This window comes from Caretta caretta, chromosome 7 (genome assembly GCF_965140235.1).
Source record: "Caretta caretta isolate rCarCar2 chromosome 7, rCarCar1.hap1, whole genome shotgun sequence".
NCBI classification, from domain to species: domain Eukaryota; kingdom Metazoa; phylum Chordata; order Testudines; family Cheloniidae; genus Caretta; species Caretta caretta.
The window spans coordinates 93,988,056-94,014,321 of NC_134212.1; the positions used below are offsets into that span (position 1 = coordinate 93,988,056).

The following is a 26,266-nucleotide window of genomic DNA, read 5'->3' on the forward strand; positions in this document are numbered from 1 at the left end:
TGCATCTAGGTGCAGGAGACAAACCTAGATCAGGATTCTGGTTTCCATGCATCAACTAAACAGTAGGTAGGAAGATAAGCCTTTAGCTTCTTAGGTGCTGCACAAATCACTTGGGACAGGATACTATGAAGTAACAACATAGTAGGCCTGAACTCTGCTACTGGAAATTCAAACACGGAAACCAGACTCCAGTTCAAAGCTTGTCTCACAACAAAATTTGAATCTTAGTATTTAAGTAGTCACAGTGGAGCTTTATCATTAATATTTAACTGAAGCAAGCAGGGTGTTAGGAGGATTATAATTTACACATTTTACTACAGTGACAAAGTGGGTGAGGCAATATCTTTCACTGGATCAACTTCTTTTGAGTGCATACAGAGCTCTTCAGGTTTGAAAAGGATACTCAGTATCACAGCTAACCTGCATCGATGTGAGGGGGAACCCTCTGATTGCACACCCCTAGTTGTCACCCCACACTGCAGTCCATACGGGATATCATTAAACAGTTACAACCCGTACGCAGTGGGGACCAAGTCCTGAAAGAAAACTTTCCTAACCCTGCTCTTCTGGCCTTCAAACAATCCCCCCAACCTCACCAAGCACATCATCAGAAACAAGCTCCGTACACATCAGGATGCACCAGCTCAAAGTGCACTAGATTTTGCCGTAACAGATGCAAAACCTGTAGCTATATCTCCACTTTTATGATGATTATTGCCCCCACAAAACACCTTTCAAGATCCATGGGTCCCACACATGCCTATCACAACTTGTGGTGTACCTCATCTAGTGCACTAAATGCCCCAAAAAACAGCTATCTGGGTGAAACAAGACCATCACTATGCTCTTGAGTGAACTCACACAGAAAAATGATAAGAGAAAAGTACCATATCACCTATGGGTGGACGCTTTTTTCACAAGCGATCACTCCCTGTCTGACCTTTTGGTCTCATCCTCAAGGAAAGCTGCATAACACATTCAAAAGGTGAGCCTGTGAGCTTAAAATTCATAACTTTTGCTAGACACTAAAAATCATGGACTTAATAAAGACACAGGATTTATAGTTTATTACAACAATCTGTAAACTACTAACTCCCCTTTTTGTCCTGTGACTGCAAAAGTGTTTCACCTTGAATGATCTCTTGAAATTTGTGTTACCTACTTACACTAAATAATCTCTTCCATCTTGTATTTAACTGTGACACGCTGACTACCTTTCCCAGACCTGAAGAAGAGCTCTGTGGAAGCTCAAAAGTTTGTCTATTTCACCAACAGAATTTGGTCCAATAAAAGAGATTCCTCATCCATCTTGTGTCTCTAATATCCTGGGACTACCACAACTACAACAACACTGTCAACATTTTACTACTGCAGTATTTATCTGGAGACCATGTTCTGCAGTTTTATTAGATGGGCAACACTACATTAGATTGTACAAGTTATTTAAAAACCAATTAAAAACCATGGATGTAGGATTCTTCAGTGATCCTCAATTTAAAAGTATTTTTCTATTCTAGTTTAGTGAACAGTTGTTTAATGCAATTCCCATGTTATGCAGTTGATTTATGTGTGCTAGTCTGAAGCATGAGTGGCTCAAGTAAAACTTATTTTAGATCACACTGCAGATTGCTTAGTTAGCCAAGCACAAGATGTTCCTTCCTTAGCAAATTGTCAGCATAAGTAGAATAATATGGAACCTAATATTTTCTGTTTCTATTGAATGATTTTCCAGTTAATATTTGTCCAAAAATATTTTTGTTCAAATTATATTAAGTCCTGAATGCAATACTTCTTAAAATTGAATTTATAGAAAAACATGGCCCTTCAGAATAAAAGTGACATGTTAAGAATCTTATTTAGAATACATTTAACTAGGCAAATTCAGTACAGATGGAACATCTGATTATTTGTGATGTGATTCTGCCCAGTTTTCCAGCTGGGGTGCAAAGAGCTCAAATGACTTGTCCACAATCACTCTGTGAATAAGTGGCTCATCGTGACTTAAGACCCAGCAACTTTTTGGCTCCCAGTTCTTTTCTGTGTAGCTTGGGCCATGTGGCATTTTTTTACATAAGCATTCTGCGCTATTGCCTTTATGGTAATGATTATTGATCATAAGGAAAAAAAAAGTAGTTCTGTACAATATATTTCTGTACTGAAAGTAGGAACATTAAAAAATGAAGGCAATGCATAATGGAGATTTGCATCATTATATATGAAATACAAATACATGGAGATTTGCACCATTATATATGAGTGGGTTTAATACTCAGATGTACCAAGTTAACTGAAGACACAACTTGGGATAGAGGAGACAAAGGTGGTTTTGAGCCACTTTTAAGTCTTGGGCAGTTGAATCTGGCACCAGTTAGAACAGCCACTAGACTGCTGTTAAGTTATTCTGCCTAGAAAAGTCTTTAGGGGGTTCATTCCACTGGTTGAATTTTGATTGTGCTTTGGCCCTGACATCAAGTGGCCCCAGTATGATGTGGAGGTACAAAGTGGCTGAATGTTCTGGAGTAGTCAAATAGTTCTAGTAACTTTATTTCGCAGTGTTCCATGCAGTCTTTTTGTTCTTTGAATAGAAGGTGGCTTGGGAAAGTTTCATTTCAGGTAAAGATTTTGAATGAATGAAGGAGGAGTACACAGTACATATAATAATTAAGCAGTGCTTTTAACTGTAGCACCTTCATTGGCTTCTCTGTCTCTTTCCACATAAAATTTGAGATCTTGGTGCTTCCTGTCAAGACCCTATATAGTCTTGCTCCCTCTCTCCCTCCAGACTTCTTTCCAGTATTCTCTCTTCAGTTCTCCCTTATCACAATCTTCCACAAAACTTTGCAACTTTTTTCATGTAGGCCTCAATGCTTGAAGCAGGCTCCCAATCTTTGTCTGCTTGGCATTCTCTTTCATCCATCAAATCCCTTGTTAAAAGCAACTTATTTCAAAAATATTTCTGACCTTGATTTCCTCACCAGTGTTTGTTCCTTCTCACAAACTACAGTGTGTCCTGTGTCTTGTAAGTACTTTAGGACATCTAACTTGTCTTATTCTGTATTGTAAAGTTTACATATACTTAAACTGCATAAGTTTGTAGCTTGTATAAATGAATAATAAGTCATAATAAGTCTGAGTTAGGCAGATCCCAGACCATTAAGAGCTTTGAAGAATATGAACCAATTCCTTAAATTTCACTTGAAAGTAAACACACAAAGGAATGGAGTAGTGATATAATTCGGTCATAATAATCAACCTCACTTCAGGTGGTCTGCTTCTTTCTGGTCAACCATAGATGATAAATAAGCATTATGGGTCACTTGCATCTGGAGTATCCAGGAAATAGTTATGGGTTCAATAGGACCTTAAGTCTTAAAAGACTTAAAACTACATTAATGAAGGGCAAATATGTACCTTGAATAGAGAGGGCCAATACATTCCCACCTATTCCTACAGATGCGTCTCCTGTTGCCAGCTAGCACCGCTTATTCTTGTCTACATAACCATAAATCATCTCCAGCGCTGCTCTAGCACTGATGGCAACCCTGGAATCTGTTTACAGGCAGGGCTCAGGTGTTTTTACCACAGAGCAGAGTTAGGTGACACTGTACAGTAGAACCTCACAATAACAAATACCTTGGAATGGAGGTTGTTCATAACTCTGAAATGCTTATAACTGAAGAAAACACTATGGTGGTTCTTTGGAAAGTTTACAACTGAACAGTGACTTAATACAGCTTCAAAACTTTACTATGCAGAAGAAAAATGCTGCTTTCCCTTTATTTTTTTAGTAGTTAAAGTTTAATGCAGTACTGTACCTTATTTTTGTGTGTGTGTTTGGTTTTTTTTGTCTCTGCTGCTGTCTGATTGTGTACTTCCGGTTCCAAATGACAGGTGTGGTTGACTGGTCAGTTCATAACTCTGGTGTTCGTAACTCTGAGGTTCTACTGTAGGAAAAAATGCCTAAGCCCTAGCCCTAGCAAAATTTTAGCTACAATGTTTGCAATTATAGACCAGGTCAGAGAAGCAGAGAGATTGTATGAAACGCAGATTATACCATGTGAGTTATGGAACTGAGCATCTACATATTGGTGATACTGTAGCCCATTACAGCTTGCAGTTTTTTCTTAGTGGTCTATATATATTAATAGCATCATGTTCCTCTTATTTGTTTTTTTTGTGTGCACTACATGATGTTGTTACTCCATTTCCATATGACATTTTTGTATTTTTTCTGTCCGGTTTAACCTTTGATAAATGTTACAACATGCAGATAGCCTCCTTTGAACTCAGTTGAGTTTTCCAATTCAGCCATCAACAGGAGCTTTGTAATCTTTTACTGTCAGCAGCTGTACTCTCAGTTGATAAATTGAAATTCTCCCAGATGCATTCCTAGGCTGCTTTCTGGGTTTTCCATTTAGCAGATTGTATTATGGGTATACCATATGAGTAGTTCTGTAATTAAGCAATAAGTCAGGAGATGTGCATCGTTAAGCTATTGGAGTTGCCTTGTGTTCATCGTGTATCAATGGGCTAAAAATGCACAGTCTGGTCACTACTGGATTATGTTTAAAAAAAAATACTACAGACAGTTTGGGCATTGAAGGGACACTCAAGTGTTTTGTTTTTTCTCAAAAAATGATATGTAGTAAAACAGAAAATATCTTTTAAATGAATTATTACATTTAACAAAAAGGTAAAATTCACTCCCTGACAAACCTGCCATTTCCTTGCTAAAAGCTAGGAAATAAAAAAAATGAAGATTCTGCACTGAAATAATTGAGAAGAGCACTAAATTTATATGGCAATTTTAGGTGAGTTTAAATACGTATTAACTTGTTTTCAAACAAAATTATATTTACTTAGCTCTCCAATCAGGGTCCTATAGTGTAAATTGCTCTATAAACACATATGAATATGTGGTCCCTGGCCCAAAGAGTTTTAATTTTATATGGTTGACATGTTTATTTGGTCCAGGAATTTCAGATGAAGACACAGTATTGCCAAAATCATGAGTTGGTCCCCCTCAAGAGATCAAAATCATGAGGATTAAAAAAAAAAATTAGATGAAAAAACATTATTATTTTATTTTTTTTAACTGTCCCAGCTCATCATTTGTGAGAGTGAGAGAGACATTTAGTGTTTCTCACTTTCCCAAAAGTATTGGTCCTTGCCACAGGGGCTCTCACCCCCACGTCTGCCCATGTCCTGCCCACCAATTGATCCTCACCCCTGCCCCCCACTCAGTTTGGCCTTATCAGCCTCACCTCCATTAGGTCAGCCCCCAACCCCCACCATCAATTCAGTTCCCCTTCCCCTCCCAGTACAGTTCCCTCAGCCCTCACCACAGTTCACTCCCCTTCCTCTGTTCAGCCCCCCAACCTCACCTCTGCTCCACCTGTGGGTGGGCTTGAGCAGGCTTCTTTCTCCCCTATCCCGGTCTTGGGGGTGGGTGGCTACATGGGCTCTTCACCCCCCTTCTGCCCCGGCTAGAGGCTGTAGGGGTGAGGAGTAGAGGCATTGTCCTGTCCATATTTCTCAGAGGAGGGGAGGGAGGAAGGAGTGGAACTGTGCTAGGCTGCTAGACTCTGCTCCCTCCTCCCCTCTGTGAGAACAGTGAGTGGAGGGGAGAAACTCTACTGGCTTCCAACACGGCTGAATTTCTCAAGGGGGCTGGCACTTCTTGCATCATCGCCAGCCCAGCACCCTCCAAAATTTCATCATTCTCCAAGAAAGCACATGAGTTGGCAACACTGATTAGCTAAAAAGCACCCTCCTTCCAGGGAAATGATGTGCTGCTGATCTCTGTTCTCCCCTCTCTGCTTTTTAATTAGCAGTGATCTTAGACCAGACCATTTCCTTCAGACTATCCTCCCTCCCTCTGTGTATCCTGATATCAGCTTTCTTTCTTACAGTCTGGCCTTCTCACTAGACTCCACCTAATATGTCAGGGAATGGTTTGATTTAAGGGTGCTGGGCAGAAAAAGCAGGGAATAGTGCGGAGATCGATTTCTCAGGGAAAGGAGCTTGTGTTATCTTCATATGAAATTCCTGGACAAAGTCTAGAAACAAAAAGAAATACAAGTTAGGGCAAGTCTCGACTACAAAATTAAGTCGACCTAAGTTGTGTTGACGCACAGCCACTGCGGTAATTGAATCGGTTTTACGTGTCCACACTATGCTCCTTGTGTTGGCAGTGTGCATCCTCACCAAGGTGCGCTTGCACTGATTTAACTGCCAGTGAGGGGCATTGTGTGATGGTTTCTGAAAGTAAGCAAGCTGACGCTGCGTCAACCTAACAGCATCAACTTACACGTTATGCCTCTCGCGGAGGTGGAGTTATTAGGTTGGTGTAGTGGGTGAGTGACATTGGTGGGAGCTACATTTCAGTGTAGACGCTTAGCAGTGTAGTGTAGACAAGGCCTTAGATAAATGTAGTTTTGTTTTAATTCATGTAGGGATGAGGTGGAGAATGGGATGTTGAAACGTAACTAAAATGTCTATTTCACATTCCGTTTCAACTTCCAGCGCTCTCCTCACTGTATACAGTAAAGAAGGAATTGCAATGCAGAATGAAATACAATTCTTTCTCTCCTGATTTCTCTTACTTTCTGCCTGCTAGCAAAACATTGTAGACTTGTAGATCCGTGTCTACTAAATCAGATTCCATTCATGATTCAATCCAACAATAAAAAATCAGTGAGTTTCTTTTTATTGGGTGAGGGATTAATATTTTATTTAACAGAGCTAAACAAGGAAACAGTACTAAAAGGCAGCAAGCAGTTGAAATTAACTTTTTAAAATTTTGTATGTCTTTGGAATTTATTTGAGTGTTCAGAACTTAATTTCAGTTTTTATCTTTATCACAGTTTGGATTTAGATGGAGACATGAGAAAGAAGTAGTTTCAGGAAAAGGTAATATTGCCTTTCTTCTTGTATTACGGTTCTTACTTGGTTAGTTATTTGTGGTGGGTTTTTTGCTATCTTGTTTGTGCAAGTGGAGGTATAGATGAAAGTTTTCCGAAATGTTGACAATAATGTGTAATAATTCTTAGCACTTCTTGCATTATATCATTTTACATCTTTAGAGTGCTCACTCATCTACATCAGTAATGACTTAGGAAATCTGTGCTTTGTTTTCATCTTGCAGAATATTTGCAGCAAAAAGCCTTTATACTGGTTTTCCAACGTGAAATTTCATGCTCATTCATCTTAAATGGCACTGGCGAATAGCTGGTGCTTCTGCACTACTTAACTATATACAACACTGAATAATTAAGGTTGCCCAGCACCTCTCAGTATAAGACCCTGTTTTTAGGTGCTTACTATTTTGTCAGACTTCAGCCATTTAGGCTAAAATTTGTTATGCAAGGTGTCTGCCTCAGGTTGAATTGCTTTGGTAAATTTCAGTAAAAATGTTTTTTTTTTCCCAAGAATGAGATTAGGGAAAAATAAGGGCTTTTTGTCCATATGTTTAAACAAAACAAAACAAAAATTATCACAACCATTTAATTGAGGCACTCTAGCTCTCCATGGAGTAGGGATTTGAAATTTGACCGATGGATGGCCCTTTGTCTGTGAGGCCTTTGTTGCTCTTGTGAAAAATTGACAAAATTTGGCCTTTGAAAAAGTTCAGTTTGCATATGCTCATTAGAGTTTTGCTTGAGTTTGGAAGCTAGATTCTCTAAAGATTCTGTCAGGTTTCAGAGGAGCAGCCATGTTAGTCTGTATTCGCAAAAAGAAAAGAGGTACTTGTGGCACCTTAGAGACTAACCAATTTATTTGCGCATAAGCTTTCGTGAGCTACAGCTCACTTCATCGGATGCATACTGCGGAAGTGAAGAAACAGATCGATAGAGCCAGAAGAGCTCCCAGAAGTCACCCACCATAGGACAGGCCGTAAGTAACATAGTAAGAGGATATATGTACATTCAGAAAAGATGAAAAGGTGGAAGTTGCCAGACCAACTCTAAGAGGCTAATTAATTAAGATGAGCTATTATCAGCAGGAGAAAAAAACTTTTGTAGTGATAATCAAGATGGCCCATTTCAGACAATTGACAAGAGGTGTGAGGATGCTTAGAACTTGAATTGATTTGCAAACTAGATACCATTAACTCAGGCTTGAATAGAGACTGGGAGTGGCTGGGTCATTACACAAATTGAATCTATTTCCCCATGTTAAGCATCCTCACACCTCGTCAACTGTCTGAAATGGGCCATCTTGATTATCCCTACAAAAGTTTTTTTTCTCCTGCTGATAATAGCTAACCTTAATTAATTAGCCTCTTAGAGTTGGTCTGACAACTTCCACCTTTTCATATTTTCTGTGTGTGTGTGTATGTATATATATATATCCTCTTACTATATGTTCCATTCTATGCATCTGATGAAGTGGGCTCTAGCCCCCAAAAGCTTATGCTTAAATAAATTTGTTAGTCTCTAAGGTGCCACAAGTACTCCTGTTCTTTTTTCTGTCCTATGTGCTCAGTGCTCCCTCTGCTGGCACTCAGACAGCATGGAGGAAAAATTAACCTGGCATGAATGCAAAGGACCAAGAACAGGGACCTCTCTGTGTTTGGGGCGGTATGAAGGCAGTAAATTGTGACAAGGAGACTGGGGTTGAGGGCTGGGAGATGATGGGGGCAGGAGATTGGGACTGGGTGGGAAGTCTGAGACTGGATAAGGAATTTAGATGGAGGAGACTGGGACTAGCTGAGCAACAAGACTATGAGGGGGACTAGAATGAGGAGGCTAGGATGGGGAGAAAATGGGAAGCTGGATGGGAAGCCATGAGGGGAAGACTAGAACTAGAGTGAGGAGTTCCAGGGGGCGGGACTGGGACTAGTTGGATGAGGAGATTTGGATGTGGAAGTGGGTGTGGGGTGGGAGGATGGATGGATGAGGAGCAGAGGAGGGTGAGGGAAGGGACAGGACTGGGACAGAAGTGATTAGGTTTGGGAGGAACCAGGGCAGAGAGGTCTATGACCACTAGAGAACACTGCTTTTCAGAGCCTGGAATGAAACCGAAGGTTTCTATGTTAGAGTATTTCTCTTCTGTCAGCAAAAATATGTAAAACCCACTGGCAGAGTATGTATTTCCTGCTCGGCCACATAGAGAATGCTAGCATACTACTGCTGTCAGTTACTCTGTTAGCTCAAAAGGCAGAGAGGACTGTGATGTGGATCTAACAGATCCAGTGTTGGTAATGACCCATACAGATGTCAATATGATGCCACAAGATGGAATTTTTTTTTCAGTTTTTTTTTAAAAACTGGGAAATTACATACCAAAAAAAAAAAAAAATTAGACTGTTGTGATAGCAAAGTCAAGCACTCAAAAGCTAAAATTGCCAGAATTAAAGTTCCCTGTGCAACTTTAATTCAACACTTTTGTGTGTATATATTGACGTCATGTGGAAAAAATAGTATGTGATCGTGTAATTATTATAAAGTAGCTATATGCACTCAAGGGGGCCAAATTCACATTGCATGCGTAACCTTAATTTTGGCATTTCCTAACATTTGGCTGCTTGACCTCGCAACCTTGATATTCTTTTACCTTTTTGTGTTTAAGTATTTATATTACAGTAGTATGTAGAGGCCGTAGTCAAGGATCCCCTTGTGCCTGGTGCTGTATATAATAGACAGTTCATATCCTAAAGAATTAACAATTTCGGGGCATGCAAATGTTTAGCATATTTGGCACGTAACTACTTTGCAATGCTGGCTACACAAGTGCCATGAGAACGCCCGTTCTCACTTTCAGGTAACGAAAATAAGAAGTGGGCAGCATTATCTCCCGTAAATGTAAACAAACTTGTTTGTCTTAGCAATTGGCTGAACAAGAAGTAGGACTGAGTGGACTTGTAGGCTCTAAAGTTTTACATTGTTTAGTTTTTGAGTGCAGTTATGTAACACAAAAAAATCTACATTTGTAAGTTGCAGTTTCACGATAAAGAGATTGCACTACAGTGCTTGAATGAGGTAAATTGAAAAATACTATTTCTTTTGTTTATCATTTTTACTGTGCAAATATTTTTAATAAAAAATTATAATATAAAGTGAGTACTACACTTTGTATTCTGTGTTGTCATAGAAATAAATATATTTGAAAATGTAGAAAAACATCCGAAAATATTTGGTATTCTGCTTTTGTTTAACAGTGTGATTAAAACTGAAATTAATCGTGCATAATTTTTTTGAGTTAATCACATGGGTTAACAGCAAGTAATTGACAGCCCTAGTTTGTAGTTATAGGGAAGATAGCAGGTGTCATTTCCTTATCTTTGATTCAGAAGTGAAAAAAGACACAGGCCCCGCTATTAAGATAATTTAGACATGGATAATATACTGGACAGATTCCAAGGCCTTTAATGCAGAAATGTTACAAGGGCTGATTTGGTGCTCAATTTTATCTAAACGTGAGAGACAGGAGAGGTAATTTTGTTTGTCATAGTATTCTGCTGACATGGTAGATAAGAAAAGAATAAATTCTACAGAATACAAAAAGAAAGCTAGGAAAAGCAAAATTAATGCTTATTCTTTTATTACTACTTTAGGCTGTTTTTACTCCACAGAAAAACATTTGATTCAAGATTTGAGATTCAGAGAGACATTTTTTCCTGTCCATTTTGAAACAATTTTGATAAGTTCTCTAGATTCTTTAAAGAGTTCTCTAGATTCTTTGTGTGTTGACTAAATGGTACTAAAGCATATGAAGAGATTTATTTCCTAAATACCGAAACCACTGAGGTATATTTGAGTAGGAACTGTGAGTTTTCAGCATCTACTCTACGTTATGACCTAGTATGATAACTATAAAGATAAAACAGTAACGTCAGTTTTAAATAAGCAAGAGTTGGCTGTTCCTTTTCTTCTGGGGTATATATGGATGCTTAAAAATCTTTGTAATCTCATTTTTTTTACTGACTCCACCTGATACTCAGAAGCTAATAGGTCAAAATATCTTCACAAACAAATTATTTAAAAATGCATCAATTATATCAAAATAAATTTCCTTAGACTAAGTTAGTTATGGTACATGAATAAGGGGATGTATGTAGTCATTCAGGTATTTGGTAATATCTGTGTAGCATCTATAATAAAATGGCTGTGACTTGAACAATAGGAAATGGGTGGGCACGATATTCTCTGCAAATTTTGCTGGACGTAGGCTGTTTGGAGATATACTAGTGAAGGGTTTCAGAGTAGCAGTCGTGTTAGTCTATATCTGCAAAAAGAAAAGGAGTACTTGTGGCACCTTAGAGACTAACAAATTTATTTGAGTACTAACAAATTGTTAATTTCTAAGGTGCCACAAGTACTCCTTTTCTTTTTACTAGAGAAGGGTGTTGGAAAGGCAGGCTTATAAGGGAGACACCATCATGTCAAAGGGACTATAAAGTATTTACTAAACAGTGTTTCTTCTTTGAGTACCAGTCCCTATATGTGTTTCACATAGGTGTACACATGTTCTCCGAGTACCTGAATATGGGGGATTCTTGAAAGAGGTATCTGTTGGTCTGCTCACGTACCCTTGGTCTCCTTGTGCTTCCAGCTGAGGAGATAAAGGGCAGAACAGACTGGCTGCCTCTTCAGTTCCTTCTTACTGCCACATGGCCTGTGTCAGAAACTTCAGTATCTGAAGATTCATCTTCCTCATTTTATTCTTTGGTCATATATATATGTTAGGTAAGAGGATCAGCAGAGGAAGATGTGAAGGTCCATCAGCCTTCCTCCACCACCAAGAAGAGCAATGTTATAACACTCAGATTTGCTTCTTGATAATATTAAACCTAGAGCGAGGAGACTATTTTATTTTCTGGAATGCAGTATACAAAATGGACCATATCTATGTCTAAATCACAGTATTGTAGTAATTTGTGTTTGTTAGTTTAATATTTTGTTAATTTTAATAGCTGTTTCATCATGAGCAGATGTTGAAAGGTTACAACTATGGCTGTGCATATTCTGGAAGACTCAGTTTATACTGAAATTCATTAAATGGGCCCTGATATTTAGTTTATAGATTCATCCAGCAAACTTATTAATGATTGGGAAATGTCAGGAGAGGCAGCATGATCCAGTGGACAGAGCACACCCGTCTAGAAGGCAGGAGATCAGGATTCTATTCTTGGCTCTACTGCTGACTTTCTCTGTGAACCTAGGCAAGTTACTTCACTTCTCTGTGCCTTTGTTTCCTCTCCCACCTACTGTCTGTCTTGTCAGTTTTCATTGTAAGCTCTTCAGAGCAGGGACTGCCTCCTACTATGTGTTTGTACAGCACCTAGCACAACGGGGCTCAATCTGAGTTGGGTAGATGCTACTGTAATACAAAGAGTAACCATTAGTAACATACACCCTTTGTTGGAATTATACTACTTGGGGATTCACCTTTGCAACTGGCTATTTAAGTCTTGGCATAGTGCAATGACGATAGAACAGAGCACGTTTGGCCCATTTGCTTTTTAATGGTGATTAGTGTACCTGGTGCTATTAGGCCTGTTGGAGTTCCTCATAGTCCTCTACATTTAACTAACCTGAACATTTTAGGTTGTAAACAAGTTTTACGGTTTCACTGTTCTATAAAAGGACAAAAGGGAGTAGCAACCATTTTCTGGAGCTGAGAAACATGTCATTGTGTGCACTCTGAGAGGTCAGTATTTATTATTCAGACCTGGCAAAATCACATCAGTATCTGCTTTTAAGTAATTAAACAAGAAAGAGAGTTCCATGTTGCTTCGTGTGGCCATGTTTGCAATTCTAGGGGATATTGCAGTTAGGCTATTGGTGTTCAGAGACCACTGCTTATTATGTTGAGTAGTATTGTCTTATTGCTTCCTTGCACTCCCCCGTCTGTGTCCCTCTGTTGTCTTGTCTTATACTTAGATTGTAAGCTTCTTGGGGTTGGGGATCATCCTCATATTCTGTTTGCACAGCGCCTACCACATTGGGACCCTGGGACATGACTACAGCTAGTAGGTGCTATAGTAATATAAAAAGAGACAAGGTGAGTGAAATATCTATCATTTATTGGACTAATGTCTGTTGGTGAAAGAGACAAGCTTTTGAGTTCCACAGAGGTCTTCAGGTTGTCATTTTCTTCTGATGACCTGAAGAAGAGCTCTGTGGAGCTTGAAAGCCTGTCTCTTTCACCAACAGACATTAGTCTAATAAAATATATTACCTCTCCCACCTTGTCTCTCTTGTATCCTGGGACCAATACAGTTACATAACACTAATCTATAATAAAAAAAAGTCACTTAAATGAATGGTCTTCAGAGGCTATGGATGTAAAAGGAAGTCTTGGTATATAGGCAGGTTAATTAAGCAATATGTCAGAGCAGCAAAAGATGGGTATAATAAACATGGGGGAAACGAGGTAGATCTCTTTACATAAGGAGAAAATCCTTATGACTAGAGGCCTTCAAGGAATAGGAACCAAAGTTCATGGATAGTAGCTACACTGTCACATGCTTAGTAGAATGAGCACTTCCTTCCTTCACTGGCAAGAATGCTTCACAGTATAAGGATTGGGAGAACATTAGTTCTCCTCACTAATCCAAACTGAAATAATTCATTTTTGGAGGAAGTGGGCCTTTCAGTAACTAGGCTTGAGAATTACAGCATTTCAGCTGCCCCAGTCCTGCTCTAGGAAGGAGACAATGCCCTGTAGCTAGAATTCATAGACATGCTTTCTCTGAAAAAATGAATCCACAAATAGGAATTTATATTTTAGGCGTTTATAGAAATGCTTTTCTGCACTAGAATTTGTGCACTAAAGTGATTATTCTCAGTTGCAAAGTGTAATTTCTCTATTCACTACATATAAGAAAAATCAGGAATTATATTATTTGGAAGTGACTTTGATATTTGAGGAGTATATGTAATGTGGTTTTTTATAATGTGTGTGTGAGTGATTTTATTTTCCATCTTTAAGTCAGGCAAGCGGAAGTGGAGTAAGACAGGAATAGGAATGACGAGAAAGCATATATGCTGTTTTTATCATTTCAGAAATACCAGATTATCAAATAGCCTATAACTGGAATTATAAATATACTTCTTAATATTTTAGAACTATATCTAACATTGTCTTATGCAGAAGGTGCAGCACTTCAGTTAAAAATTTTAATTGTAGGTGCAGGTTTAGCTGCCTTAATTTCTGAGTAATTGAACTGGCATTCTTGTTGATCAGTATGGCTCAGTAAATAGATCTTTTTATTATGTAGCTGAGTTCTCTTAGGCCTGTTGTCATAGTAGCCTTATTCGTTTTTTATAATCTCATGCTCTGTGGGAGAGAGCATGAATTTTATTAGTAAATATTAAGTAATCTGTTTAATGAAGTAAAGAGTAGGAGTGATAAAGACAGTAGACAAGCTTTATTAGTGGACAGCTCAATCATAAGTGCCTAATTTTTTGAAAATTGTAAGTGGTGCATCTGATGACCACATATGCATTGTACTGTATCCTATAATTTGTAGTTTTAAATCTGCAAATGTAACCTTCATACTTCTAATTTTCTGATATGTTTTCAAGTTTAAATGTTAGTTTGTAACTCGCATGGTTATGTTACTGGTGGTGGAATACAGGAAATCTTAATGCAGTAAATGTGCCCTAAACATAAAGTAGGATAACTAAGAAAATGTTACAATGTGCCCTAAACATTCAGTAGGATAACTTATGAAAAAAAAATTAAAAACCCTTTGTATAAGTGTCTCTAGATGGAGTTTTTTTCAACTGTTTCATATTTTATATTCGACATTTCATATTAATTAACGTGGTAGAAAATTCAAGATTTATTTAAAAGCATTCTTTCCTATGTGTTTATTAAAAGATTAATGTTTATTCTATAGAGACAACTATAACTTAAGCAGCATTGAGCAATAATACACTTCACCACTATGGGGCACAAGAATTCAGTATTATACAGTGTAGCAGGGACTGTTTTTTCAGATCTAGTTCTTTGATATATTCTTTTGAAACAAGTGATTATCCCTAACTTTTTTTTCCTTCATGCAAGATGTTTGTTTTGGTTTGGTTAGGATTGTCAAATTTCATTCAGTAATGTAACAAGGTATATTAGTAAATGGGAGTACAACTCTGTTTTGCATCAACGTGCTTAGCTATGAATATTTGCTAAATAGTATAAAAAAGGGGTGACTTTTGCAGCACTGTTAACCTATAAGTTTGTGGCATGTCCTTATTAAGGACATGAAAATAGTGATGATATTCAGTTTTTCCTAAGGGTTGGATTTTTTTTTTTTAAAGCAGATCCATTAGGCCTTGTACCTTCATCTATTTTCTATTATTATTTTACATTTTTTTCCCTTTAAATCCAGGATTCTTTCTTTCATTTTTCCTTCTCTTTTATTCAGTCTTTTCCCTTGGGTATTATGAAGGGAAATCATGTTTGGTGACCAATATGTCCTAGAACTGAATCATATCTATACCTAGTGACCATTAATAATTGTAATATATATGCCCAATTTTCAGTGGCAGACTATACAAAACAAATATTCACGTCTTTTAAACTGTGATAACAAACAATCACGGAGTTCATACTTTAAACTTTTACTAATCTTATGTAATGTAAGAGAGAAATTTTTTTGACTGATACATAGTAGGAAATGTTAACACTTTTCAATGACTGTATTTGTCTTCTTGCCAACACCCAAGTTTCAGGTACAAAAGGCCTTGGTAGGTCAACTGCAGATAGACAAACCAAGAGATGCATTAAACTATAATGGAAGTATTTGGCTCCCAGAATAAAAGCGTACACCTTCAATGAGAATTTGTAGTTAAGAGAAATGGTTATGTCCCAACTGTTAACAGTGTAAGTACATGTAACTATATCATAGTTAGCTAGTTATAATAATTACATAATTATGCTGTAGAAACAAACATGTAGAGATAAAAATATGCATTGTAAGCTTTGTAAACTAAATGTACCAAATTGGCTAATGGCCCTAAATATTTTGTTTTTAAAAGTGCAAAGGTTTGTAGTATGCACTATATTATATTTTTATATATATATATATATATTGCATACTTTATGTGTATGCTGGTTATGTTGTTGTGTAGCTGGTTTTATATATATATATATATATATATATATATATATATATAAATTTTTTAATAAATAAATATAAAATAATATTACCAGCTACATAACCAGCATACACAATAACCCCAAACACCGTTCTGAAGCCATGAGTGTCTGATGAGTCAGTGTGAAATGATGGAAATAGGTACACACATGATTGCTTTTAGTTTAGAATATCACCAGGGTCACTGGGATTCATGGTCTGTCACCTAACCACTTCCACATGTAATCTGAGGTTTCACCAGCATTTCATCAGCAAAGTGAACAGAGGTGATGTTGATAAAAGGTGGGGGTACAATTTAGAGGTTCTGGTGTGAACCCTGGCAGCAGAAGCGACGCCCGGGGAGGAATACACTATATGGTCTTGTGGGCTGCAGCACAGCCGTGCGCCGCCTTTAGTGCAACACAGAGCAGTTTCCTAGCACCATCCCGCTCAGAGCCAGCTCCTGGCCAGTCCCACCTTTGGCCACAGGCTCCTGGTCCTGCCTGGACTTTGGCTGCTGGATCCCAACCCTCCTGGCTCCTTGATGGACTCTGTGAGCTTGGACAAGGCAGCTGGGCCCAATTCTTAAGACTACAGGTGCAGCCCCTGCACAGATACATGCCCGCACAGGTGCATGAGGTTAAATGCAAGGCCTCCCCCTCTGTATAATCGGGCATCCCTGCCTTGCTCCCAGCAGTGCACTGTGGTTTGTAAAGAGCTTTGAGACTCTCGGAGAGACACTGCTGGAGCAGGGCAAGCTAATTGCTGTGACCTGTGAGCCAGCCTCTGAGGCCATCCATGCTGCACTGAGACCTTCCAGATTTCTGCCAGCCTAGGGGTAGCTCTGAACGCCTTTCGCTCCTCAGGCAGTGCCCCTCCATCCCTTCCCCACCTTCAGCAGGTAGCTCAGGCTATCCGGAGCAGGCTGAGCACCTGTGCCCTGTCTGTACCCCTCAGCTCTGCATCCAGGGGCACATGCAGAAGGCCGCCCTACCTGGCTGCCGCTGTCTGTGCGGAAGGGCAGCCGATGGCAGGAGGCATCTCCACCCCAGGATGGTATCAGTGCCACTGGCCGGGAAGGAAGGAGCCAAGCTGCACTGGACCCCTCACCGCACTCTCCCTGGGCTGAGGTTTGGTGTCATCTCCTCCTCTCTGCCAGATCCCAATTACCCCTGGGGCTCCTGGGGCTCCCAGTGCATCCTCCTTAACCCCTTCCTGCCTGCACTTCAGCCAGGGAACAGGAGGTGACTGGGCTATGTTGGGGGCAAGTGGCAGCCTGTGTAAGTGGCAGCAGTGCTGTCTGGGCAGGAAGGGACAGGACTGCTTCCAACCTCCGGTGAGGCAGTGGGAAGGGGTAAGCTCTGCAAAGACACAGGCCAGGGGCAGCTCCTGGGCAAGGCAAAGGGAATGATGGCAGATGCCCTCACTAGATGGCTCTGAGCAGAGCCGATGTATAACTGTTGTAGTGGGGAAGGAGGGGAACAATATAAAGATTCTGGTGTGAGCCCTGGCAGATATCGGGGGGGGGGGAGGGGGAAACGGGACACACCCGACCCTGTGGGACACCCCCACCCCCCACGCATTGCCTCTGAATATGGTGTTGCCTACAGAGTATGGTATTCAAACTAGATCATGTTTTAAATGGACATTATGTAATATAACTGCTTCTTAAAAGATCTTTTTCATGAAACTAGGCTGAATAGTGCCATATTATTGAACCATTTGAGATCTCATTCAGTTATATGCAAGGTTAAAACACTAAATCACTGGAGACATTCTACTTAAATCACAAATAAAATTTATAAACCATGACATAGAATGATATGAAATGTCATTTTTGCTACTAAATACTAGAGATACAGAAATCTTAATTTTTATACAAAGCTGGACAGAAAAATCAGAAATATTTAAAAACAGTTACAATGTTTTATATTTTGGGTAATAGCTTTTATACAACAGGATAATTAAATAAGAAATTTCCAAATATTTTGATTAATTTGAACACAGCATGGTCTGATAATACACTCTGTATTTTGTTCGACTTTACGGTGATGCATAATAGAGAAGTTATTACAGTTGTATGTGATACAACCTAAGTTCCCTCTAAGCTGTGCGGCCGCGCAGCAGGCTATCAACAGCTGCGCAGGTGGGGAGAAGTGCCTCTCCCCCAGCCCCGGAGCTGCTGCGGCTGGGGACAGGCGCCTCTCCTCCAGCCCCAGCTGCGGCAAGAGAGGGCTGGGGGGAGTCCTCTCTCCCCGCCGCAGCCCAAGGGCAGCCTGCACTCCAAGCCCCTCATTTCCACCCCCTAGAGCCCGCAACCCCATCTGGAGCCTTTGCACCCCAGCCCTCTGCCCCAGCCCTGAGTCCCCTCCCGCATTCTGACCCCCTCATCCCTGGCCCCATCCCAGAGCCCTCACCCCCCGAACCCGTCATTCTCGGCCCTACCCCACAGTCCACACCCCCAGCCAGAGCCAGCACCCTAATCCTCTGCCCCAGCCCTGAGCCCCCTCCCACACTCTGAAACCCTTAGTCCCACCCCTGCCACACCCTTACCTCATTCAGTGTACAGGATGAATAGTGCATAGAGAATAAATCAGGATTGTGTGGAGCATGAAGCTGCTTTTAGGATCCGTGCTTTATTTGCTCTAGTAGTTGGAATATGTGTAGAGAACAAGGTAGGGGGGGTTGGCAGGAAGTGAGAATGGTCTGGTGGATAAGTCAGGGGAATGCCACACAGGTGAACTCAGTCTATGTCTCTCTCTCTCTCCCCCATCTTCCTATCTGATGCAGAGCTAGTCTTTTAAACCTTAATGTTGGTAGGTGGCCCCTAATTGCATATTCCTTACTTTCTGGATGCCTGACTTGAAACAACCCGGGTTTGGATGTAGCCATGTTGAGCACTGAAAAGAATAAGTGTAATCAATGGGAGTTGTAGATGCTGAAAACTTCTGTCAATAAGGCACTGTGGGGTGAAGGAATGAGCGCAGGGTTAGTATTTGAGATCCTGAGTTCTAATCCTGGCTCTGCCACTGACTCACTCTGTGTACTCAGACAAGTCTTGGTCTCAGTTTCCTCACTGGTAAAATGGGGATAATAATGCTCTCATCTCATAGCAGAGATAAAATCATTAATGTTTGTGAAGCAGTCAGACACTATGATAATAAGCGCTCTAAAAAAGGCCAGGAGAAAATGGATAATTCTGTATTCAGTACAGGATTTGGATGGTGTGAGGTAAATAAGGTGAGGGACACTAACTGTATGATGATGAGAGAACATTATTTTAATGTAGTTTTTATGTATGTAACATTTGGGTTTGCTGACTGCATGAAATCTTTGGTGTTTCCAGGCACCACCTTTAAAAGAGAGGCTAACTGGTAATAAAACTGATGCATGTGACTATTGTCTATGCCTGTGTGGGAGTTGTGGTTTTTGGAGTCATGAAACATAGTTGTAGCTAACGTCCAAAAAACCTGGATGTTTTCTATGATACATGGTATAAACTGCTGCTTACTTGCTCCTTCTTTATGATAAAAAAATCCCCACCTTTTTTCTGGTGTCATGAATTTTGCAGCATTATTTAAATGCAAATTCTATTTTCTTTGTTTCAAGCATTAGCATTACAAGTGGTTTTCCACTGTACAATTGAAGTATCCGAGGACACTGTCAATCCATTGGTTAGCAGCTTAGGCAGAACATTCTGAGGTTAATCTTTTGAAAACAGTACTGAAAACAGAGGTGAGCCTATTAATACAGATCCTTGTCACCAGCTCGGTGTATGAATGTATCCTCTACCAATTGGGTGTATGTTCTCTGTATTAAGTATGGTATTAGAAACGCAGTGATGTCAACAACATTGAATACAAGTAGACTGTTTACATAATTTTAACATTAGGATTTAATGTAACAAAACCAGAAAGTTCTTAAACAAGTTGTTTCATACTTTACTCATTATGGTGTGCCTTAATTCTTTTTAGAAATTGTAGAAGAAGAGGAAAACAAAATGTGTCTAGAACACTTTAGAAAGCAAATTGTTTTCCAATAGAACAGGGAAGGAAGCATGCACGTTAAACAATATTTAGGCATTTTATTTTTGCACATAATTCATACTTAGTCATTTGGTGTCATTAAAAATGCTCACGTGTCTGAAAGGCACCTTCTGATCCATCACACTCCACTAAGTAAATAATCATTTAGGATGAAGGTAGCCTAATGACATTCATTTGATCATTAGCTGTTAGCTTTTCCAAAATTTGGTGTTGGTAGGTTTAATTTACTCCTTTCTGCCTGCCCTCAAAATACCTAAAGAGATTAGAGCTGACATGAACTGATCTAATTTGTTAAATTGTTTTTTCTTTGCAAATATTGTGCAATATTAAACAAATAGTGTGGCTATGTCCTTAAGTGTTGTTTGCTACTAGTTCATTACCTCTAGACATTGCTTTCTACCTTTTTAATGCTGAGTAATGTAAAAAAGGAAGACTGGATATAACAATGTCAAGCCCAAATGAGCTAATGATTTAACCATGATTTTTTCTTTTGGTCTCTTGACAGGTCAGTTTTCCTGTGGAAATAAGCACTGTGATGAGAAAGAAGGACTGAAGAGCTGGGAGGTGAATTTTGGGTACACTGAATATGGTGAAAAGAGGAATGCCCTTGTGAAATTGCGTAAGTCAGCCCCTTCCTATGGTTGGCCTTCAAGCTTATGTAAATGCAAATGAAGGCTAATATCTTACTATTTAATGATATAATGAAAAACCTAGAAATTGTAGTCATGCTTAGGATAGTAGGCAAGGAGGAAAATAAGTTGTTGTATATGATACTTTTGGTTGGACTAGTTACAAATATAATAATGGCTGTGCTTTAGGGAAACCGCTCTCTTTCAATCAGTACAACCTATAATTGCTTTATTACCTGAACACTTCTTGCTGTCTAATTCTTACTGCCATAGATTCTTCTAGTCGTATTGTTGTAACACAGCTTCTTCATTTATTTTTTTTAAGAGGAAGACTGAACAGCATATGTGAAGTTTCAGCACAACTCATGCTGAACCATTTCTGTGGCTAAATAGTCTTTAGGGCTGTCAAACACCTTTTGCAAGCATTACATTAACTTAATTTTATTTTTAATACTGACATTTCTTAATTCTAATACTAGCATACCTATTTTCCTTCTTTGACAAGGTTACTGGGCTTCTGGAGGCAGGGGAAACAGTAGATGTGGTATATCCTGATTTTAGTAAGGTTTTTGACACAGTCCCACATGGCATTCTTATAAGCAAACTGGGCAAATGTGGTCTAGATGTAATTACCATAAGGTGGATGCACAACTGGTTGAAGCAATATACTCAAAAGTAGTTATCTGTGGTTCGCTGTCAAACTGGGAGTGTTCTGTCTAGTGGTGTTCTGTAGGGTCAGTCCTGGAACCAGTACTATTAAATATTTTCATTAATGACTTGGATAATGGAGTGGAGAATATGCTTATAAAATTTGGAAATGATACAAAGATGAGAGGGGTTGCATGCACTTTGGAGGACAAGATTAGAATTCAAAACTACCTTGACAAATTGGAGAAATCTGGTCTGAAATCAACCAGATGAAATTCAGTAAAGACACGTGCAAAGTAAAACACTTGGGAAGAAAAAATCAAATGCACAACTATAAAATGGGGAATAACTGGCTACGCGGTACTACCGCTGAGAAGCATCTGGGAGTTATAGTGGATCACACATTGAATGCACTAAAAATGTGATGCAGTTGCAAAAAATGGATATCATCATTCTGGGGTCTATTAACAGGCGCGTTGTCTGTAAGACCTGGGAGGTAGTTGTGCTGCTCTATTCAGCACTGGTGAGGCCTCAGCTGGAGTAGTGTGTCCAGTTCTGGGCACCACACTTTAGGAAAGATGTGGACAAATCAGAAAGAGTCCAGAGGAGAGCAGTTTTACAAACTGTGACCTAAGCGGAAAGGTTAAAAAAACTGGGCATGTTTAGTCTTGAGAAAAGAAGACTGGAGGGGGATCTTCTAAGCCTTTAGAGATGTTAAGGGCTCTTATAAAGAGGACTGTGATCAATTGTTCTCCATAATGCTGAAGGTAGGACAAGAAACAGTAGGCTTAATCTGCAGCAAGGGAAATTTAGGTTAGATATTAGGAAAAACTTCGTAGCTAAAAAAAATAGGTAAGCTCTAGAACGGGCTTCCAAGGTAGGTTGTGGAATCTGCATCACTGGAGGTTTTAAAGAACAAGTTGGACAAATACCTCTCAGAGTTGGTCTAGAACAGAGGGTGGACAAACTATGGCCTGTGGGCCACATCCGGCCCACGGGACCATCCTGCCTGGCCCCTGAGCTCCTGGCCCCTTCCCTGCTGTTCCCCCTTCCCCGCAGCCTCAGCATGCGGTGCCACCAGCGCTCTGGCCCGCTGCTTCTGCCAGGCAGTGTGGGTGGTGGGCCATGTGCCTGCGAGCTCCTGCTGCTCTGAGCAGCATGGTAAGGGGGCAGGGTGAGGGAGGTGGATAATGGGCAGGGAGTCCCAGAGGCAGTCAGGGGACAGGAGGCGGTTGGATGGGGTGGAGGTTCTGGGGGGGGGCAATTGGGGGACAGGGAGCAGGGGGAGGTTGGATAGGGGGTGGGGTCCCGGGGGACGGTTGGGGCAGGGGTGTGGATAGGGGTCGGGGCAGTCAGGGGACAGGGAGCAGGGGGAGGTTGGATAGGGCAGAGGTTCGGGGGGGGGAGGGTCAGGGGACGGGGAACAGGGGGGGTTGGATAGATGTGGGAGTCCCAGGGGGACTGGCGGGGGTGTGAATAGGGGCAGTCAGGGGACAGGGAGCAGGGGGAGGTTGGATGGGGCAGAGGTTCTGAGGGGGGCAGTCAGGGGGCGGGAATTGGGATGGGGCGGGGGCCAGGCTGTTTGGGGAGGCACAGCCTTCCCTACCCAGCCCTCCATACAGTTTCGCAACAACGCTGTGGCCCTCCGGCTAAAAAGTTTGACCACCCCTGGTCTAGAATCACTTGGTCCTGCCTCAGTGCATAGGGGTGTATTTGATGACCTCTCAAAGTCACTTCCAGCCCATTTCTATGATTTTCCCCAGAAAATCTTTAACTGCACTAAGGATAATTCTCATGCCACAAAGTCTCATCTATTCAGTCCGATCTTATTGAATATGTGTGCATAACAGTATATGGATACATACAAAAAATAATTAAGCTTTTTTTTGTAAATAGTGTGAGAGAGAGGGGTGGGGTCTTTTTATCTTTCTTTTCTTGACTATGGGTCCATCTATACAATAATACTTGCTCTGTGAGAAGCCTTAGTAGTGTTTGTTTCTTTCAATATATTCATAATGTGGTTTGATTCTGTCCACAAAAGCACATCCAAATCATACTCTAACATGATCCCCAGAAACAATAAATGCTACTTACTTTTTGTGAACAATAGCCAATGCTGAGTCTCCCATCGTCCTTCAAAGTGATTCAGTACTTTGGAGTCATACTGACAGTTTTATCACATACTATTTTTCCCTTTTTTTGAACCCTGGTTATAGCTACATTGGAATTTTTATGTTGTAAAAATTAGTGAAATTGAAAGAAATGTATAAAGATGGGGATAACAATGTTCATAATAATAATAAAGTATTTCTGCTCAATATGACATTTTCATGTTCAAATTGTCTTTTTTCACCTCCCCAGGACTGTGTCCACAATGTTCCTGCAAATTAAATTTTCATCACAGGTAATGGAGCCTTTTGAAAAATTCAGATTAAATAATAAATCTGTTCCAAGCTTTCCTATAAGTTTAATTGTAAGAATGCTGCAAAAATTACTATAACTTTTGTTTATACTGACTTCCTTATCATTTATATGAAATCGATACTCTAACATTGCTAATTATGTATTTTTGGATTAATGAAATTCATAATAAAAGTTGCAACTCAAATTATAACTTTTTTTTCATTTGCTCATACTTATCTCAAATTTGCCTTTTAGGCTGAAATTTCCATGCTAGATTTTAGCCCAAAGATTAGGTTTTGGGAAGCTTATGCAAAATCTACCTAGTGATTTTTTGAGTTAGGCAAGCAGGAAAAATGTTTATGCTTTTCCTATTTAAAAATTTTTTTCCGGGTTGGGGTGGAGCTGCAGCTGGGCTGCAGTGAGGCCCAGCAGCTGGGCCTGTAGCTGAGTGTGGCTCCACTCCCGGCCATTCCCCCAGCCTCAGCCCTGGGCTGGGAATGTAGCTGCGGCCAGGAGCAGAGCAGAGGGTTGCAGTGGGGGCTGGGGCCTGGGCCCCTGGCCGGGTGCAGGGCCGTGCTGGGGGCCAGCGGAGGGGCTGGGAGCCAGGGCCATGGATGTGGGCAGGGTTACAGCAGAGCTGGGGGTGAGGGGCCGCATTGAGGCTGGGGACAGGGCCAGGCATGGGGCTGGGAGCCAGGGCCATGGATGTGGGCAGGGTCAGAGCAGAGCTGGGGGTGAGGCTGGGCTGGGTGGCGCTCCCTCCTCCTCCACCGCCCCCCGGTGGGGGCGGGGCTGGACTGGGCCCACTGCGTGCCCCCCCTCCCCGTAATGTTCCTCTACACCCCCCTAGGGGGGCGTGCCCCACAGTTTGGGGACCTCTGGTCTGTGGGATTGGTGCATTCTTCACGCTGTCTATCCAGTAGCTCTTCATTTAGCAGGGGAGAGCAATGTGTTGGCAGATCATCTCAGCAGAGACCATTTTCAGATGTATGTGAGGTCTCTGAAGGACCAGGTAGTACAGAGATTTTTCTCCAGCTGAGGTCAGCCCAGTACAGACCTGTTTGCGATCAGGTTCAACAAAAAGCGTCATCTATTTTGTTCCAGAGCAGGAAAGGAGAGTCAGTCGGATGCTTTCCTAATGTTTTGGGTGAAATGACCTTCTGTATACTTCCATTTTCCATTAATTCAGAAGGTGGTGAGGAAGATAAAACAGGTCAGGGCAAAGGTGATCTCGATTGTGCCAGCTTGGCTGAGAGTGCAGTGGTACGTGGACCTGCGTCAGCAGTTGGAAGGAGACTGCAAACTGCTTCCCTTGTCCCCAGACCTGTTGATGCAGCAGCATGGCAGGATTCTTTATCCTGATGTTATTTGACAGCCTGGCACATTTACATAGGGGCTCTAATTTTATGCACAAGCCCAAGGGAGAAAGTGAGAACATTCATGGTTCATTAGCCTCAATTGAGGCTTAAGAGGAAAGACAGTGGGATGCCCACTGCTCTAATCCAGCCCACAGAAGACTTGAACCAGGGTCTCTAAGAGCCCAGGATGCATAACTTAGCCACTGTGCTACTGATCCTCAGTCTCTCCATTCCTCAGCACCTGGGATTTGATGAATGTAGAACAGTCTTGTTCCTTGTTGGTTCAAAATGCATTACTTAGTTCTAGAAAGCAAGTGGTGAAAGCAATGTTATTACTTGAAATGAGGTAGATTTGTTTTTTGGTTGCAAGGCAAATCTGTCTCACCAGTTACAGCTTGTATTGTGGGTGTATTGGAGTATTCGATGTATTTAAAATCTGAGTAATTATCTAATTCTTCTTTAAGAGTTCATTTGATGGCTCTTCCAGCTTACCATGTTTTGCTTAACGGTAGATCATCATTTTTGCGTGGCACAAAGGGGTTATCTAACTTGTATCCTCTTTGACAGATCTGGTGTCCTCATGGGATCTTAATTTGGTTTTATCTGTGCTTATGAAGCTGCCTTTTGAACCCTTGGCAGTGTGTTCTTTCGTTCGTTCGTTCTTTATATCTCTTAAACTGTGTTTATTGTTGCTATAACATCATTCAGAAGAATGAGTGAATTGCATGCCTTGTTGCAGGGTTTTCATAAAGAAAAGTGGTTCTTATGCCTGATCCCAGTTTTTTACCAAAAATAATATCTAAGTTGCAAATCAATCAGATAATTAATTTACCGGTATTTTTTCAAAGCCGCATGCTAATAAAGGAGAATCTGTGTAACATACTTTAGATGCTAGAAGAGTTTTAACTAAGGCTGTCAAGAAATTAAAAAAAATGAATCCCGATTAATCGTGCGATTAAACAATAATAGAATACCATTTATTTAATTAATTTTGGATGTTTTCTACATTTTCAAATATATTGATTTCAATTACAGCATAGAATACAAAGTGTACAGTGCTCACTTTATTTTTATTACAAATATTTGCATTATAAAAAA

General features: G+C 40.5%; 1 protein-coding gene across 2 annotated transcripts in view; it reads left to right on the top strand.

Annotated features, from left to right (window-relative positions):
* LOC125639609 (protein FRA10AC1) overlaps nucleotides 1–26,266 on the top strand; it is a 54,643-nt gene that overhangs the window by 18,758 nt on the left and 9,619 nt on the right. For both annotated transcript variants that reach the window (XM_048857109.2, XM_048857108.2), the window contains exons 8-10: nucleotides 6,867–6,912; nucleotides 20,636–20,749; nucleotides 23,769–23,811. In XM_048857109.2, the coding sequence (XP_048713066.1) occupies nucleotides 6,867–6,912; nucleotides 20,636–20,749; nucleotides 23,769–23,811 (203 nt within the window). The remainder of the gene's footprint in view (nucleotides 1–6,866; nucleotides 6,913–20,635; nucleotides 20,750–23,768; nucleotides 23,812–26,266) is intronic.